Source organism: Salmo trutta, chromosome 31 (genome assembly GCF_901001165.1).
Source record: "Salmo trutta chromosome 31, fSalTru1.1, whole genome shotgun sequence".
Classification (NCBI taxonomy): Eukaryota; Metazoa; Chordata; class Actinopteri; order Salmoniformes; family Salmonidae; genus Salmo; species Salmo trutta.
In genome coordinates, this window is record NC_042987.1 from 37,538,456 (window position 1) to 37,553,155 (window position 14,700).

The window sequence follows — 14,700 nt, forward strand, 5'->3', positions numbered from 1 at the left end:
TACAACGCATTCAATACCACACATCCAATACCACACATTCAATACAACACACTCCATATTTTCAAGCATAGTGGTGGCTGCATCATGTTAAGGACTGGGGAGTTTTTCAGGATAAAAAATAAATGGAATGGAGCTAAGCACAGGCAAAATCCTAGCGGCAAACCTGGTTCAGTCTGCTTTCCACCAGACACTGGGAGATGAATTCACTTTCAGCAGGGAAAAAAAACTAAAACACGAGGCCAAATCTACACTGGATTTGCTTACCAAGGACTATCTGGTATATTTTTGCTAAGAGAGAGCAGCACTGATTTTTGACATAATAATGCACATGAACTCACTTATCTTCCGCCATCCATATGTATGTGCCTTTGTATGAAGGATTTCAGGTCACAAAGCCTACATGTAAGATGTATAAATGCAATGTATATAGGCCTATGTGTAACTACAACATGAAAGGTTTAAGTCAAGTAATGAAAATGGCTTTAATGCATAAATCCATACAGTCAAAGACATCACTGATACAGTGTAGAGCATATGAAAAAGCAAGAAAGGAAAAGATGTCATTTGTGATCACCCAACAATTGCAAAGGACAATATCAAACAGTCGATTATGAAGGCTAATGTATTGAACATTGACTCGATATATACACTGAAGCGAGAAAAAATATATATATATACATTGTGCATCACTGAGCTACCAGCAGTCTGTCTAGGTTCCAAACCCGCATCCTTATGCGCAAAATATGCGCAGCTGTGAGAGCGCAAAAGAAATAGTTCGGTACACAGACCCCCAGAACAAAAAGTTCACATGCTGGGCTGGACAGAACACCACACCGAGTACCTAGATAGCTAACGTTACGAGGATTGGGCGTAGTCCAAAGACACCTAAATTGGGCTTCGTCACATCTTGAGGAGAAGGTGCCTTAAACCAAATACGTTTTGATATCCAAACGGCGAGATAAATTGCTCATAATGGCCTCGGAAGAGCTTTATGAGGTGAGTTAGCTAGCTACTATCGACTGCTAGTTAGCATTATCTGAAATGTTTTTTTTGTTTTTGGTTTCGTGTAGCTAGCAAGCGACTTAGCCAGCTAGCTACTTGGCTTGAAAACCACTTAACAGCTTCATTAAAATGTAAGCCCAGGACTCGTTGCCTACTAGAGTACTACTGTAGGTCGAAGTTGGGCCACTTTACGATAGCAAACGTTAGCCTTCCATATTTATTAGCATGAAGAGCTGCTGTGTGATTAGCTAGATCTGTGTGTTGTTGTGATTAGATGCGGGCAGCGATAGTCACGGCGTCTGTTGTCTTCTTGACTAGTTTTAAGTTAGTTAACTAGTGAGCTTTTTTTGTACTTTCTGCTCTGTTACAAGTTGCACCCAGATTGTGCCTCACTTCTCCAGGTGTACTCCTAATGATTCACAAACAATTGTGGTCAGGTATTTTTTTTACATGCCAATCCAACATTTTAGGCGTATTCTTTCAGATATAATATTCAAATTACTATTCTATATGCAATTATGTGAACGCTTTCCATCTTTAGTTAGTAGGCTAACTATTATAGGTAGCCAAGTCTACCCCTATCCTTTATCTAGACCATGTGATGTAATGGCGTAAAGTTAGTTTCAAACTCAACATGCTCATTGTCTTTCTATCACGTTCAGATTTGCCATATACTGGGTAGTTAAATTGCCTACATTGGAAATCTTACTCACAGAGCTCTTACACAGCAAGACAGTTAACATAGGCTGACACATAGTTACAGAAATCTGATATATATTAGTACCAGTCAAAAGTTGACACACCTACAAGGGTTTTTCATTATTTTTACTATTTTCTACATTGTAGAATAATAGTGAAGACATCAAATCTATGAAATAACACATATGGAATCATGTAGTAACCAAAAAAAGTGTTAAAACAAATCAAAATATATTGTATACAAGAGATTCTTCAAAGTAGCCACCCTTTGCCTTGACAGCTTTGCACACGCTTGGTATTCTCTCAAACAGCTTCATGAGGTAGTCACCTGTAATGCATTTCAATTAACAGGTGTGCCTTGTTCAAAGTTAATTTGTGGAATTTCTTTCCTTAATGCGTTTGAGCCAATCAGTTGTTGTGAAAAGGTAGGGGTGGTATACAGAAGATAGCCCTATTTGGTAAAATACCGAGTCCATATTATTGCAAGAACAGTTCAAATAAGCAAAGAGAAATGACAGTCCATCATTACTTTAAGACATGAAGGTCAGTCAATCCGGAAAATGTAAAGAACTTCTAATGTTTCTTCAAGTGCAGATGCAAAAACCATCAAGCGCTATGAAACTGGCTGTCATGAGGACTGACCACAGGAAAGGAAGACCCAGAGTTACCTCTGCTGCAGAGGATAAGGTCATTAGAGTTACCAGCCTCAGAAATTGCAGCCCAAATAAATGCTTCAGAGTTCAAGTAACAGGCCTTCATGTTTGAATTGCTGCAAAGAAACCACTACTAAAGGACACCAATAAGAAGAGACTTGTTTGGGCCAAGAAACACGAGCAATGGACATTAGACTGGTGGAAATCTGTCCTTTGGTGTGATGAGTCCAAATTTGAGATTTTTGGTTCCAACCGCCATGTCTTTGTGAGATGCAGAGTAGGTGAACGGATGATCTCCGCATGTGTGGTTCCCACCGTGAAGCATGGAGGGGGTATGATGGTGTGGGGGTGCTTTGCTGGTGACACTGTCAGTGATTTTTATTTAGAATTCAAGGCACACTTAACCAGCATGGCTACCACAGCATTTTTCCGCGATACGCCATCTCATCTGGTTTGCGCTTAGTGGGACTATCATTTGTTTTTCAACAGGACAATGACCCAAAACACACCTCCAGGCTGTGTAAGGGCTATTTGACCAAAATATATTTGAGATTCTTCAAAGTAGCCACCCTTTGCCTTGACAGCTTGCACACTCTTGGCATTCTCTCAACCAGCTTCCAACAGTCTTGAAGGATTTCCCACATGCTGAGCACTTGTTGGCTGCATTTCCTTCACTCTGCGGTCCAACTCATCCCAAACCATCTCAATTGGGTTGAGGTTAGGTGATTGTGGAGGCCAGGTCATTCAATTCAGCTTTTCATCACTTACCTTCCAACAAGTGCTCAGCATATGTGGGAAATCCTTCAAGACTGTTGGAAGCTGGTTGAGAGAATGCCAAGAGTGTGCAAGCTGTCAAGGCAAGGGGTGGCTACTTTGAAGAATCTCAAATATATTTTGATTTGTTAAACACTTTTTTTTGGTTACTACATGATTCCACATGTGTTATTTCATAGTTTTAATGTATTCACTATTATTCTACAATGTAGAAAATAGTAAAAATAAAGAAACCCTGGAATGAGTAGGCGTCCAAACTTTTGACTGATATTGTGTGTGTATATATACACACTACTGTTCAAAAGTTTGGGGTCACTTAGAAATGTCCTCGTTTTTGAAAGAAAAGCAAAACATTTTGTCCATTTAAAATAACATCAAATTGATCAGAAATACAGTGTAGACATTGTTAATGTTGTAAATAACTATTGTAGCTGATTTTTAATGGAATATCTACATAGGAGTATAAAGACTCATGTTCCTATGGCATGTTGTGTTAGCTAATCCAAGTTAATCATTTTTAAATGCTAATTGATAATTAGAAAACCTTTTTTGCAATGATGTTAGCACAGCTGAAACTGTAGTTCTGATCTAAAGAAGCAATACATCTGGCCGCCTTTTAGACTAGTTGAGTATCTAGAGCATCAGCATTTGTGGGTTCGATTACAGGCTCAAAATGGCCAGAGACAAAAAAACGTATCAGTCTATTCTTGTTCTGAGAAATAAAGGCTATACCATGCGAGAAATTGCCAAGAAACTGAAGATCTCAGCGCAAACTGGCTCTAACCAGAATAGAAAGAGGAGTGGGAGGCCCCGGTGCACAACTGAGCAAGATGTCAAGTACATTAGTGTCTTGTTTGAGAAACAGACACCTCACAAGTCCTCAACTGGCAGCTTCATTAAATAGTACCCGCAAAACACCAGTCTCAAAGTCAACAATGAAGAGGCGACTCCGGTATGCTGGCCTTCTAGGCAGAGTTGCAAAGAAAGAGCCATATCTCAGACTGGCCAATAAAAAGATTAAGATGGGCAAAAGAACACAGACACTGGACAGAAGAAGAAGTGTTATGGACAGACAAATCTATGTTTGAGGTGTTCGGATCACAAAGAAGAACATTTGTGAGACTCGGAAAAAATGAAAAGATGCTGGAGGAGTGCTTGACTCCATCTGTCAAGCATAGTGGAGGCAATGTGATGATCTGGGGGTGCTTTGGCGGTGGTAAAGTGGGAGATTTGTACAGGGTAAAAGGGATCTTGAAGAAGGAAGGCTATCACTCCATTTTGCCATGCCATGCCATACCCTGTGGACGGCGCTTAATTGGAGCCAATTTCCTCCTACAACAGGACAATGACCCAAAGCACAGCTCCAAACTATGCAAGAACTATTTAGTAAAATGGCAGTCAGCTGGTATTCTGTCTATAATGGAGTGGCCAGCACAGTCACCTTATCTCAACCCTATTGAGCTGTTGTGGGAGCAGCAGCTCAATAGAAATGCCCATCAAGCCAATCCAACTTGTGGGAGGTACTTCAGGAAGCGTAGGGTGAAATTTCTTCAGATTACCTCAACAAATTGACAACTAGAATGCCAAAGGGCTGTAATTGCGGCAAATGGAGGATTATTTGACGAAAGCAACGTTTGAAGGACACAATTATTATTTAAATTAAATCATTATTTATAACCTTGTCAACGTCTTGACTATATTTCCTATTCATTTTATTTTGCAACTCATTTCATGTATGTTTTCATGGAAAACAAAGACATTTCTAAGTGACCCCAAACCTTTGAACGGGTGTGTGTGTGTGTGTGTGTGTGTGTAAATATATATTATTTTTTTTTAAATCAAAGCTGTTGCAACTGCCTAGTTACACAAACAGGATAGGAGGAATATCAAAAAGTAGGCTAATACAATAAACAGGCCCAATCAGCCACAGTCATCTATTCAGTAGTCACACTACTTGCCTGTGGGTAGAGTAACTACCTTTTATGAACCCAGTGTTTACTGAATATATCTCTGATGTCTCACATGTAGCCCAGTGTGAACCAGGAGTGGTATGGTGTTGATATCCTGTGTATTTAAAGAGTTAAAGGAGCGTGCATTGTGGCTGGTGAAATGATTGACACATGAAGTGGAAAGCTTTTATTTTTGACGCAGGGCACCAGTAAAAGGTCTTCTCTGGTGTTCCGTTGGGCATTTGATAATCCAATAAAATATTCTGTATAGAGAATAGGAAAAAGGAGTAAAGTTAACCTGTATTATTGATGTTGAGTATTTACCACCCTATGTAAAGTTTGGGATATATAAGATACGCCATAAGAGCGTTCGTGCAAAACCCGATGCAACGCAAGTGTAAAATGTTTGTGTCATGTGTTTGCAGACGAAAGGAATATGTTTGAGAGTCTGTGAATGTAAAATGTTGCAACTGTGGTAGGGATCATATATTCCGAATACCCAGAGTTCCTTGTTAGGGTGAAAAAGGTTGAAGTGTACAGCAACTCTCCTATGTGTTGGCGGTGAAGAGAGTTGAAGGGACAAGAGGCCACAGTGCTGAAGAAGATATGGTGGTGGATGCATCTCAACCAGTTGCAAATGTTATACGTCTATCAAGTGATCTGGATACACTTATTGTGAAGAAGGTGGATCTTGTTACATTTTATAGCCACAGATAGTAATTGTACTGCACAAGAAGTCCAAGAAGCTGGACATCCATTATATCTGCAGTTAAGAAGTTTTTGGGCCTCCAAGACTTAATGGCAGAAGCACTGCAAGGACTACTGTCGCCAGGAAATGTCCCATCATCACAGGATTCTGAGCCTGTGTAGGGACCTGATTTTAAAAACAGGGAAGCAGGCTGATTTAGTTTAACATTTCATTATTGATAGTTTGTATGGAATAAATAAAATTACCCCCGCATTTCTTTCCTTTTTAGTAGGTAGCGGAATGCACATATAAATTGTTGCTAATGCCATTATACCGAAGAAACATTTGCCCAGTGTGGGCAATAGCCTAGACGTTTCAGTCTCAATGATCATGACTTAGTGACTGCCCCATGTCCAGTCACTGCCACTGCCAACTCTTTTGTTTTAATTCTGTCACAGGTTGAGAGAATTGTGGACAAACGGAAGAACAAGAAGGGAAAGATGGAGTACCTGGTCCGCTGGAGGGGGTACGGATACGAGGGGGACACCTGGGAGCCCGAGTCGCACCTCTCCGCCTGCATGGAGTTCATTCACCATTTTAATCAGTCACACGGCGAAAGACCGAGAGACGGCACTTTACTGCGCTCCACTCAAAGCTCTCCCAGCACAGTCCACAGCCACAGTTCAAGCAACAACGCCCGCAAACAGATCTGCAGGCCTCAGCCACTCTGTGGCAATAGTGGAGCAGGAAGCCACGCTCTAGTGAAACACGTCTCTTCGCCCGCCACAGCAGCTACGGCCGTCTCCAAACGGCCGCAGCAACCACAGTTGCCACTACTTGACTCCAAAACGGACACACAGCAGCTTATATTGAGCCAAAAGTACAGTGATTGCGCCACCTGTGCCATTTCTAGTCCCAACTTCACAAATGGGCCTGCGGCTTCTCCAGTGGGCACGGCGCGTCGGAGCATGGACCTGGCTAAGTCTGGGATCAAAATCCTGGTTCCCAAAAGCCCCATGAGCAGCTGGGTGGACTCTGAAGAGTCGCCCAGCGAGGCGGCCCACAGTCTGGAGCAGGGGGGTCAGGAGCAGGACTCTGTGCCCCCAGAGGTGGCCCTGTTGGAGAAGCCTCTGGGGTTGTTGCTGGGGCCTGGGGAAGAAAGGGCACGCATGGGGACTCGGCCCAGGACTCAAAGTCAAATCCCATTGATCCCTCAGCAAGTCCCCGTAACACCCGCATCCATACGCACCCTCAATGGGAAAGGTAAGGCTTTTTCAATAGACTGCAATAACTGTTGTTGTTGTGCTGAACCCTGGTTGTACGTTCAAAAGTCATAAAATCAAATGTTGTCAAATGCGCCGAATACAATAGGTGTAGACCTTTACAGTGAAATTCTTACTTTACAAGCCCTTAACCAACAATGCAGTTAAGAAAAATAAGAAATAAAAGTAACAATCAATTTAAGAGCAGCAGTAAACGGCAGAAGCCATTGTTGTGTTGCCTCTGATTGGACCTGTTTTTATCATTGGAGGACCAGATGCTGCTGGAAGTAGTGTTGGAGGACTTATGAAGATACAAACTTCTCATTCTGTAGACCACAATGCCCGAGGGGAGTGATTTGGGGTCACTACCATGCAAATCTTTACTCCAGGCCAATTCCGTTTCTCCCCTTTCGTCTCAGTGTTCACTCATTCATTATCAATTAACTCAAATTTGGTGCACTGTTCATCTACTGTTGAGTGGAACAGAAGGGAAGCCCGGAAAAGCACTGAGACCTACTCATGACATGTAGTAAACTATTCAGCCTGTTCCAAATATTTAATCTAGCTGATTATTACAACAGATAATATTAAGAAAGGCAGAAATGATTCCCATTTCCATCCCCCTGTATCTTTATGTGTTTTTTTTTGTTTTTTTTACCACCAGGTACATCGACACTCATGGAGGCTCTGGCAGTCAATGGGACATCTAACCTGCGGAGTGCCGTGGCGCGAGTCACCACTGTCTCCGGAGTGGCGGGGAAACGGCGCTTCGAAGAGCAGCGCTCGGTCTTCGACAAGCGCCTTCGGTTTAGCGTACGGCAGACGGAGAGTGCCTATCGCTACAGGGACCTCGTCGTCAAGAAGCAGGACGGCTTCACCCACATCCTGCTCTCGACCAAGACCTCGGAGAATAACTCACTCAACCCCAACGTGAGCCATACGCCTGCCTGTCTTTCTGCCTGCCTGTCTTTGCCCTAACAAAACAATTGTTATACAGCGTGACAGTTAGTAGTACTTTTATAGTTTTGTTATGCCAACATTTCCAAGCAGTTGGTAGTCAAATATAATTGATGAATGTAAGCAAAATGTCTGAAAAGTAAAATACTGGTCCTTCAAGAATATATTGGGATGGTTTCCTGGACACAGATTAAGCCCTAGACTAAAAAAGTATTTCCAGTGATCATTCTCCATCGAAAGGGCTTCTTAGTCCAAGATTAGGCTTCATCTGTGTCCTGGGAAACTGGCCCATAAAAATGGATAATATTTTTGAACACCTCTCCCTGTCTTGGCTGCCTCAGGTGATGAAGGAGATACAGAGTGCCATGGCCACAGCGGCATCAGACGACAGCAAGTTGGTCCTACTGAGCGCCGTAGGCAGCTTCTTTTGCTTCGGCCTGGACTTCATCTACTTCATCAGGCGGCTCACCGATGACCGTAAGAAAGAGAGCATCAAGATGGCCGAGACCATTAGGTAGGTGGATGTGGATGATTTTTCAAAAAGGGAGAAAAAAAACATATTTTTAAAAGTTCGGGAAGGATGACTCAACTTCCTCATTTCTCGATTGTCCAAAAATCTGTCCTCATCCTCATCTGCACTGATTAAAGAAAACAAAATGGTGGAAGCTCATCATTAGGCTGGATTTTCATCTCTGGTCAGTTCTTTCAGATCAGTGCAAATGACAGATTTGTAGACAGTTGTCTGGAATCATTGGTTATTTTTGAAACTGGTGAAAAAGACTAGTAGAATGCTGTGTGTTGTAGTGTCAGTCATTGTAATAATGCCACAGAAGACGGTGATTCAGACCCAGTCTGTTGTTCTCATCCTCTCAGGACATTCGTGAACACTTTCATCCAATTCAAGAAGCCTATCATCGTAGCCGTGAACGGACCGGCCGTGGGCCTCGGAGCCTCCATCCTCCCGCTGTGTGACGTGGTCTGGGCCAACGAGAGAGCCTGGTTCCAGACGCCTTACACCACCTACGGACAGACACCCGACGCCTGCGCCTCCATCACCTTCCCTCGCATCATGGGCGTGGCCTCGGTGAGTTGATGCTGAAAATCCTCCACATTCTCAGAGGGGGGGGGGGGAGTTGTTTACCACAGAAATACAGATATTGTTTGGGGAACTGGTTTTAAGTGTAGCACTCACCATTTTTTAGCTGCTTTTTGCTCCAGGACTAGGTTTAATCTGTGTCAGTGATTTGGGGTGGGCTAGCGGTTTCTAGATCACACTGTACTGGTGCGATTGTGGGTTTGAATCAAGCATCCGTGCTTCACAACGGGTAAATGAAGGTTGGGTTTTTGATTTGACTATGTCCATTTTCCCCACTAATGCCGGGTGTACAGTACACCACTTTCAAAATCCTAAACATCGCTGAGCCTCTCACGTTAAATGACCTATCTTGTTTTGCTTTGTCTTGCCGAACGTAGTGGTGTGCACACTAAAAGGATCTGGCTCAGACTACAAGATTCCTCACTTGGTCGTGACGATTCTCCATACCACTCTGTCTCGTGAAAACAATGTTGTGATTTAGGTTGTTAACGTAGCTAGAACGATCTGTGGCTCAAAGCAGTCTCGTAAACGTTTTCAGACAGAGACATTCACGCTTGCCATTACAGAGTTGAAATATCTAGCCAACATTTTGAATTGAATAACATTTCTTGTGAATATCAGAGCTGTAACGATTTTATGCTTTGGTTAAAGGCAAGTACAGACGCATACCAGTAGTAATCATGTCTCCAGTCTACACATCCATACCAGTAGTAATCATGTCTCCTGCTCCAGTCTACACATCCATACCAGTAGTAATCATGTCTCCAGTCTACACATCCATACCAGTAGTAATCATGTCTCCTGCTCCAGTCTACACATCCATACCAGCAGTAATCATGGCTCCAGTCTACACATCCATACCAGTAGTAATCATGGCTCCAGTCTACACATCCATACCAGTAGTAATCATGGCTCCAGTCTACACATCCATACCAGTAGTAATCATGGCTCCAGTCTACACATCCATACCAGTAGTAATCATGGCTCCAGTCTACACATCCATACCAGTAGTAATCATGGCTCCAGTCTACACATCCATACCAGTAGTAATCATGGCTCCAGTCTACACATCCTGGGTGATGTCATCATCTTACTGGCTTTTCCTCTGGCGAGCTCTCATTGGCTACTGCTGATCACCGTTCTCAAAACTTGTTGTTGCACATCTCACACTACAAGAGCATTGCAGATTTTGTCCCGATTTTTACATTTAAATGTAAAATGTTTAAAAATACTAGGACTGCCCGAAGACGGGATCGGCCCTCAGATTGCGTCCCTGACCTGCTCACATTAATCGAGCGTCGGTGACGGCCGCACCGCAACGACATGGGGATTTTGTCTCTGATCTCAAACTTGTCTGGAACAGGCCAAATCGGGGCAAAAATCGTGTAGTGTACACCTGACTTCACATGGGGTGAAAAGCTGCGGTGATTTGCTCTCTAATCCAATAGTATAGACAGTGAGACAGACGGGTCCATCAGCACAGACTTTGTTTACATAAGACAATAGGTTGCGCATTTCTTTACTTCAGAAATACTGCACCAAACACCTTAGCTAGATGTCAAATTGCTTAACTAAAACATCCTCGGCAAAAATGTCAACATTTTATTACAGATTTCTTTATCTTAGATTCATTCTGGGGATTTTGAGGAAGTGAAATAGGCTTCCTACAGTGTCTCATAGGGGACAATCATCATTAACCAAACTGAATCGGTCAGGAAACACACCTCCAAGACTGAAATCTAGTTTGTCAAATGAGCAACAGAAAAACGTGCCAATCGTCATGTTCAGTGGCTCGTTAACCTCCCTCCCTCTTTGTTTCTCTCTCTCCCTCCCCTTCCCTCTCTCCCTCCCGTCTCTCAGGCCAATGAGATGCTGCTGAGTGGGAGGAAGCTGACGGCCCAGGAGGCCTGTGCTAAAGGGCTTGTCTCCCAGGTGCTGTGGCCCGGGACTTTCACTCAGGAGGTGATGGTTCGCATTAGGGAGCTAGTCTCTTGTAATTCAGTTGTAAGTCATCCTCTTTCATTTGATTTTTGAAGATTTAAAAAAATATTTCTACACAGTCACAGTACGCCCACGGCCCTCCCCAGCCCTCGTTGTCCTCCCTCTTTTTTTATTCGTTTTTGTCTCATCAAAAACCATAAAACATTATGTCGCTGACACTCATATACACATACACACTCTCTCCTAGCCACAACAGTGGCCACTTGAATTGTTAACTTTTCAACGTCTCCCCAGCCGAAACGGAACCGAGAGTGTGTTTAAAAAAAATGATATAATACTTTTAGGAGTACATTGAATTGAGATCAAGTCACAATATCTGGATGTTGCAAAATTTCTCATGAATCGTCTGTGCAGACATTGTTAACATAAGAGTGACCTCATGTCCCACAATGAATGGTTAAGCGAGTCTATGCCAATATCCTTCAATGCATCCATATCCATCAGTCATTTTCTTTTCCTTTTTCCCGCCGGGTGGGGTGGGGGCCTCTGCTGCACTGTAGGTCCTGCGGGAATCCAAAGCACTGGTCCGAAACGCAAACCGGTCAGCCCTGGAGCAGGCCAACGAACGCGAGTGTGAGGCGCTGAAGAGAGTTTGGGGCTCCTCGCAGGGGATGGACTCCATCCTCCAATACCTGCAGAAGAAGATAGATGAGATTTAAGGAAAGCATGTACCCTCCATGTTCCCAAGCCCTATTCAGTGGGGGAACCAGACAAACCGTACTGGGAGTGCAACGGGTTCAATCTGCAATCTGTGTGATGAATTGTGTGTGTGTGTGTGTGTGCCCATTGAGATGTTGCTGCTGGACCTTTAAGTCTTCCTAGCATCCTGGTGACCATGTGTTGACCCTTTACCCAATAACCCCCGGCCTTCGACCCTTTATCCCAGTACCCCAACCCTGGTCCTCCAGTAACCCCCAACAGTACACATTTTTTATTGTAACCCTAGACAAGCACACTTGATTCAACTTGTAAACGAATCAAGCCATCAATGAGGTGAATGAGGTATGTTTGTCAAGGGCTACAACAAAACTGTGTACTGTTGAAGGTACTGGAGAACCAGGGTTGGGCTGTTGAAGGTACTGGAGGACCAGGGTTGGGAAACAATGTTGGGGGGTACTGGAGGACCAGGGTTGGGCTGTTGAAGGTACTGGAGGACCAGGGTTGGGAAACAATGTTGGGGGGTACTGGAGGACCAGGGTTGGGCTGTTGAAGGTACTGGAGAACCAGGGTTGGGCTGTTGAAGGTACTGGAGTACCAGGGTTGGGAAACACTGCTCTACCCAATAGCCCTGACCCGCCCGAAATACCATTCCACATTACAGGTTCAACTAAACGTGGCCTAGATTGAAAGGGATGGAGGGATTGGAGGAGGTGAAGACATTGATGAATACACAAAAAAGTGTCTTGCATAGTGGGGTGCCTGTCCTACTCACCTCAGGATTGATTTGGGTGGGATGTTGTATCAACATGGACCAGAATTTATGACACAACAAAAGTGCACATTGAAAACTTTGACAAAAACCTAGGCGACTTTCCATTGTGGAGCCTGCAATAAGATGTAACGCTCTGAACTCTTGGGAAAACAGCGCAGCCCAGTGGATGGGAGGCTTATTGGATTCTCCATATTGACGCCTGTAAAGCGTTCCATTCAAAACAGGACTTATTGCTATTTGAACTGAATAGAGGCCATGATTAAATTAAAGGCGCGTTGTCGAGAAGTGTACTGCACTTGACTTTAAAAGGTCATTTTAAGCTTGAGCCGTCATCTGTAGCGTTCACCATGAATGCCATCTTCGAACGGCAGGGAAATTGCCTTTTAAAAGAGTCATTGTCAACAGTGAGTGCCTTATGAACAGCACGCCTTTGATTTAATCCAGTACAGAGTCTGTCAGATTAATTTTTAACACAGCTCCTGACTGTATTTTTACTTTTTGTCTAACTGATATCTTTTGTAGATATTTCACCCAGGTCATCTTTTTGTTGTCGTCTTATTTGGCTTGGAGGACTGTATTTTCCACCGAACAGTTTCTATGGTAAACATAATTGTTATGTTTTAAGTTGAGACTTATTACAATATAATTTAATTTAATATTCCATCCATGAAACATACACGCAAGGGAGAGACAATTACAAGATTCTGATACAATGTTTATGAATGCAGTTGTGACGAGGCTAAGGTACATGGTTCAAGGCTCAGTTGTGACGAGGCTAGGGTACATGGTTCAAGGCTCAGTTGTGACGAGGCTAGGGTACATGGTTCAAGGCTCAGTTGTGACGAGGCTAGGGTACACGGTGCAGTTGTGACGAGGCTAGGGTACACGGTGCAAGGCTCAGTTGTGACGAGGCTAGGGTACACGGTGCAAGGCTCAGTTGTGACGAGGCTAGGGTACACGGTGCAAGGCTGTTGTGACGAGGCTAGGGTACACGGTGCAAGGCTCAGTTGTGACGAGGCTAGGGTATACGGTGCAAGGCTGTTGTGACGAGGCTAGGGTACACGGTGCAAGGCTGTTGTGACGAGGCTAGGGTACACGGTGCAAGGCTCAGTTGTGACGAGGCTAGGGTACACGGTGCAAGGCTCAGTTGTGACGAGGCTAGGGTACACGGTGCAAGGCTCAGTTGTGACGAGGCTAGGGTACACGGTGCAAGGCTGTTGTGACGAGGCTAGGGTACACGGTGCAAGGCTCAGTTGTGACGAGGCTAGGGTACACGGTGCAAGGCTCAGTTGTGACGAGGCTAGGGTACACGGTTCAAGGCTCTAGCTAAAAGCAGTGCCTTGTTCTTTACTCCATTTTCTAATGACAAAATGTGTGTTCTGATCTGAAGTGATTATCAGTGAGAATAGCCTTTAATCTTACCACTCAGTACCATGGATATAGGACTTTTGCAGCTTCAGGATATCGCACCCTGTTTTTTTGTTGTTGCATTGAGAAAAGGTTACTTCTAAAATGCTGTGGAGGCATTCTATTTACATTAGTCAAAGCCCTGAAGAAAAAAAAAAAAAAGATGTACAGCTTTTGAGTTTGTAAAACAAAAACGTTATTCACGTACAGTTTGTTTGTATTTTTATATATGAATTCTGACTTGGCCAATGTTTTGTGGCCTCAATCATTTGTCCATATTCCTTATTTCACTGGATTTATAAAAGTAGCAGAGCTCGGGGTAACAGATGACATCGCCCAATATCTGGACAACTGCTGTTACCTTCGCCTATTTCCATAAAGAATTATGGAAAATGTCATTTATTTATATTGTCCATGAGTATTTAAATATTTAAAGTGGAGATGGTTTGGACAAAAGTAGTGTCTGTTTTGAGTCATTGCTCATGGTTTTTTTTTTCCACAGTTGATTTTATTTTATTGAAATGTGAAGTATCTTCTCGGGGCAGTCTACTCGTGGACGTAGTATGATTTTAGTTAGCACTTTCGGCTCTAGTCTATTACAGCCCTCTTCACGATCTTCGTCAGAATTTAGTTTTCGCGCATAGATGTATAAAATTGTTAACGCCGCAACTGCACCTGTCATCTTGTTTTCTTAGCATATTTTTTTTCTTCTAGAAGGGATAGAAGTCAGTATTTTCTTAAGGCAAATGTGAAGAGGTATTGCGTATCAATAAGGCGATG

The 14,700-nt window shown here is 43.3% G+C and overlaps 1 protein-coding gene across 2 annotated transcripts; it reads left to right on the plus strand.

Moving 5' to 3' along the window:
* The first annotated feature begins 706 nt into the window (after window positions 1-706).
* On the plus strand, window positions 707-14,449 carry LOC115170153 (chromodomain Y-like protein). Of its 2 annotated transcripts, none has more exons than XM_029726495.1 (8): window positions 707-996; window positions 6,224-7,028; window positions 7,692-7,957; window positions 8,326-8,498; window positions 8,858-9,068; window positions 10,941-11,042; window positions 11,582-12,157; window positions 12,325-14,449. In XM_029726495.1, exons 1-7 carry the CDS (start codon window positions 973-975, stop codon window positions 11,738-11,740), a joined length of 1,740 nt encoding a protein of 579 aa, XP_029582355.1. In that variant the 5' UTR covers window positions 707-972; the 3' UTR covers window positions 11,741-12,157; window positions 12,325-14,449. The 2 variants fall into 2 exon arrangements, with proteins under 2 accessions (XP_029582355.1, XP_029582353.1); XM_029726493.1 differs by having other exon boundaries at window positions 710-996; window positions 10,941-11,084.
* The last annotated feature ends 251 nt before the right edge of the window (window positions 14,450-14,700 follow it).

Excerpts from the sequence above, each read along its gene's own strand:
- LOC115170153 (XM_029726493.1), top strand. The coding sequence starts at position 973 with ATGGCCTCGGAAGAGCTTTATGAG. Across the intron at positions 9,069-10,940 it reads GCATCATGGGCGTGGCCTCG|GCCAATGAGATGCTGCTGAG; the intron begins GTGAGTTGATGC and ends CCCGTCTCTCAG. Across the intron at positions 11,085-11,581 it reads TAGTCTCTTGTAATTCAGTT|GTCCTGCGGGAATCCAAAGC; the intron begins GTAAGTCATCCT and ends GCTGCACTGTAG.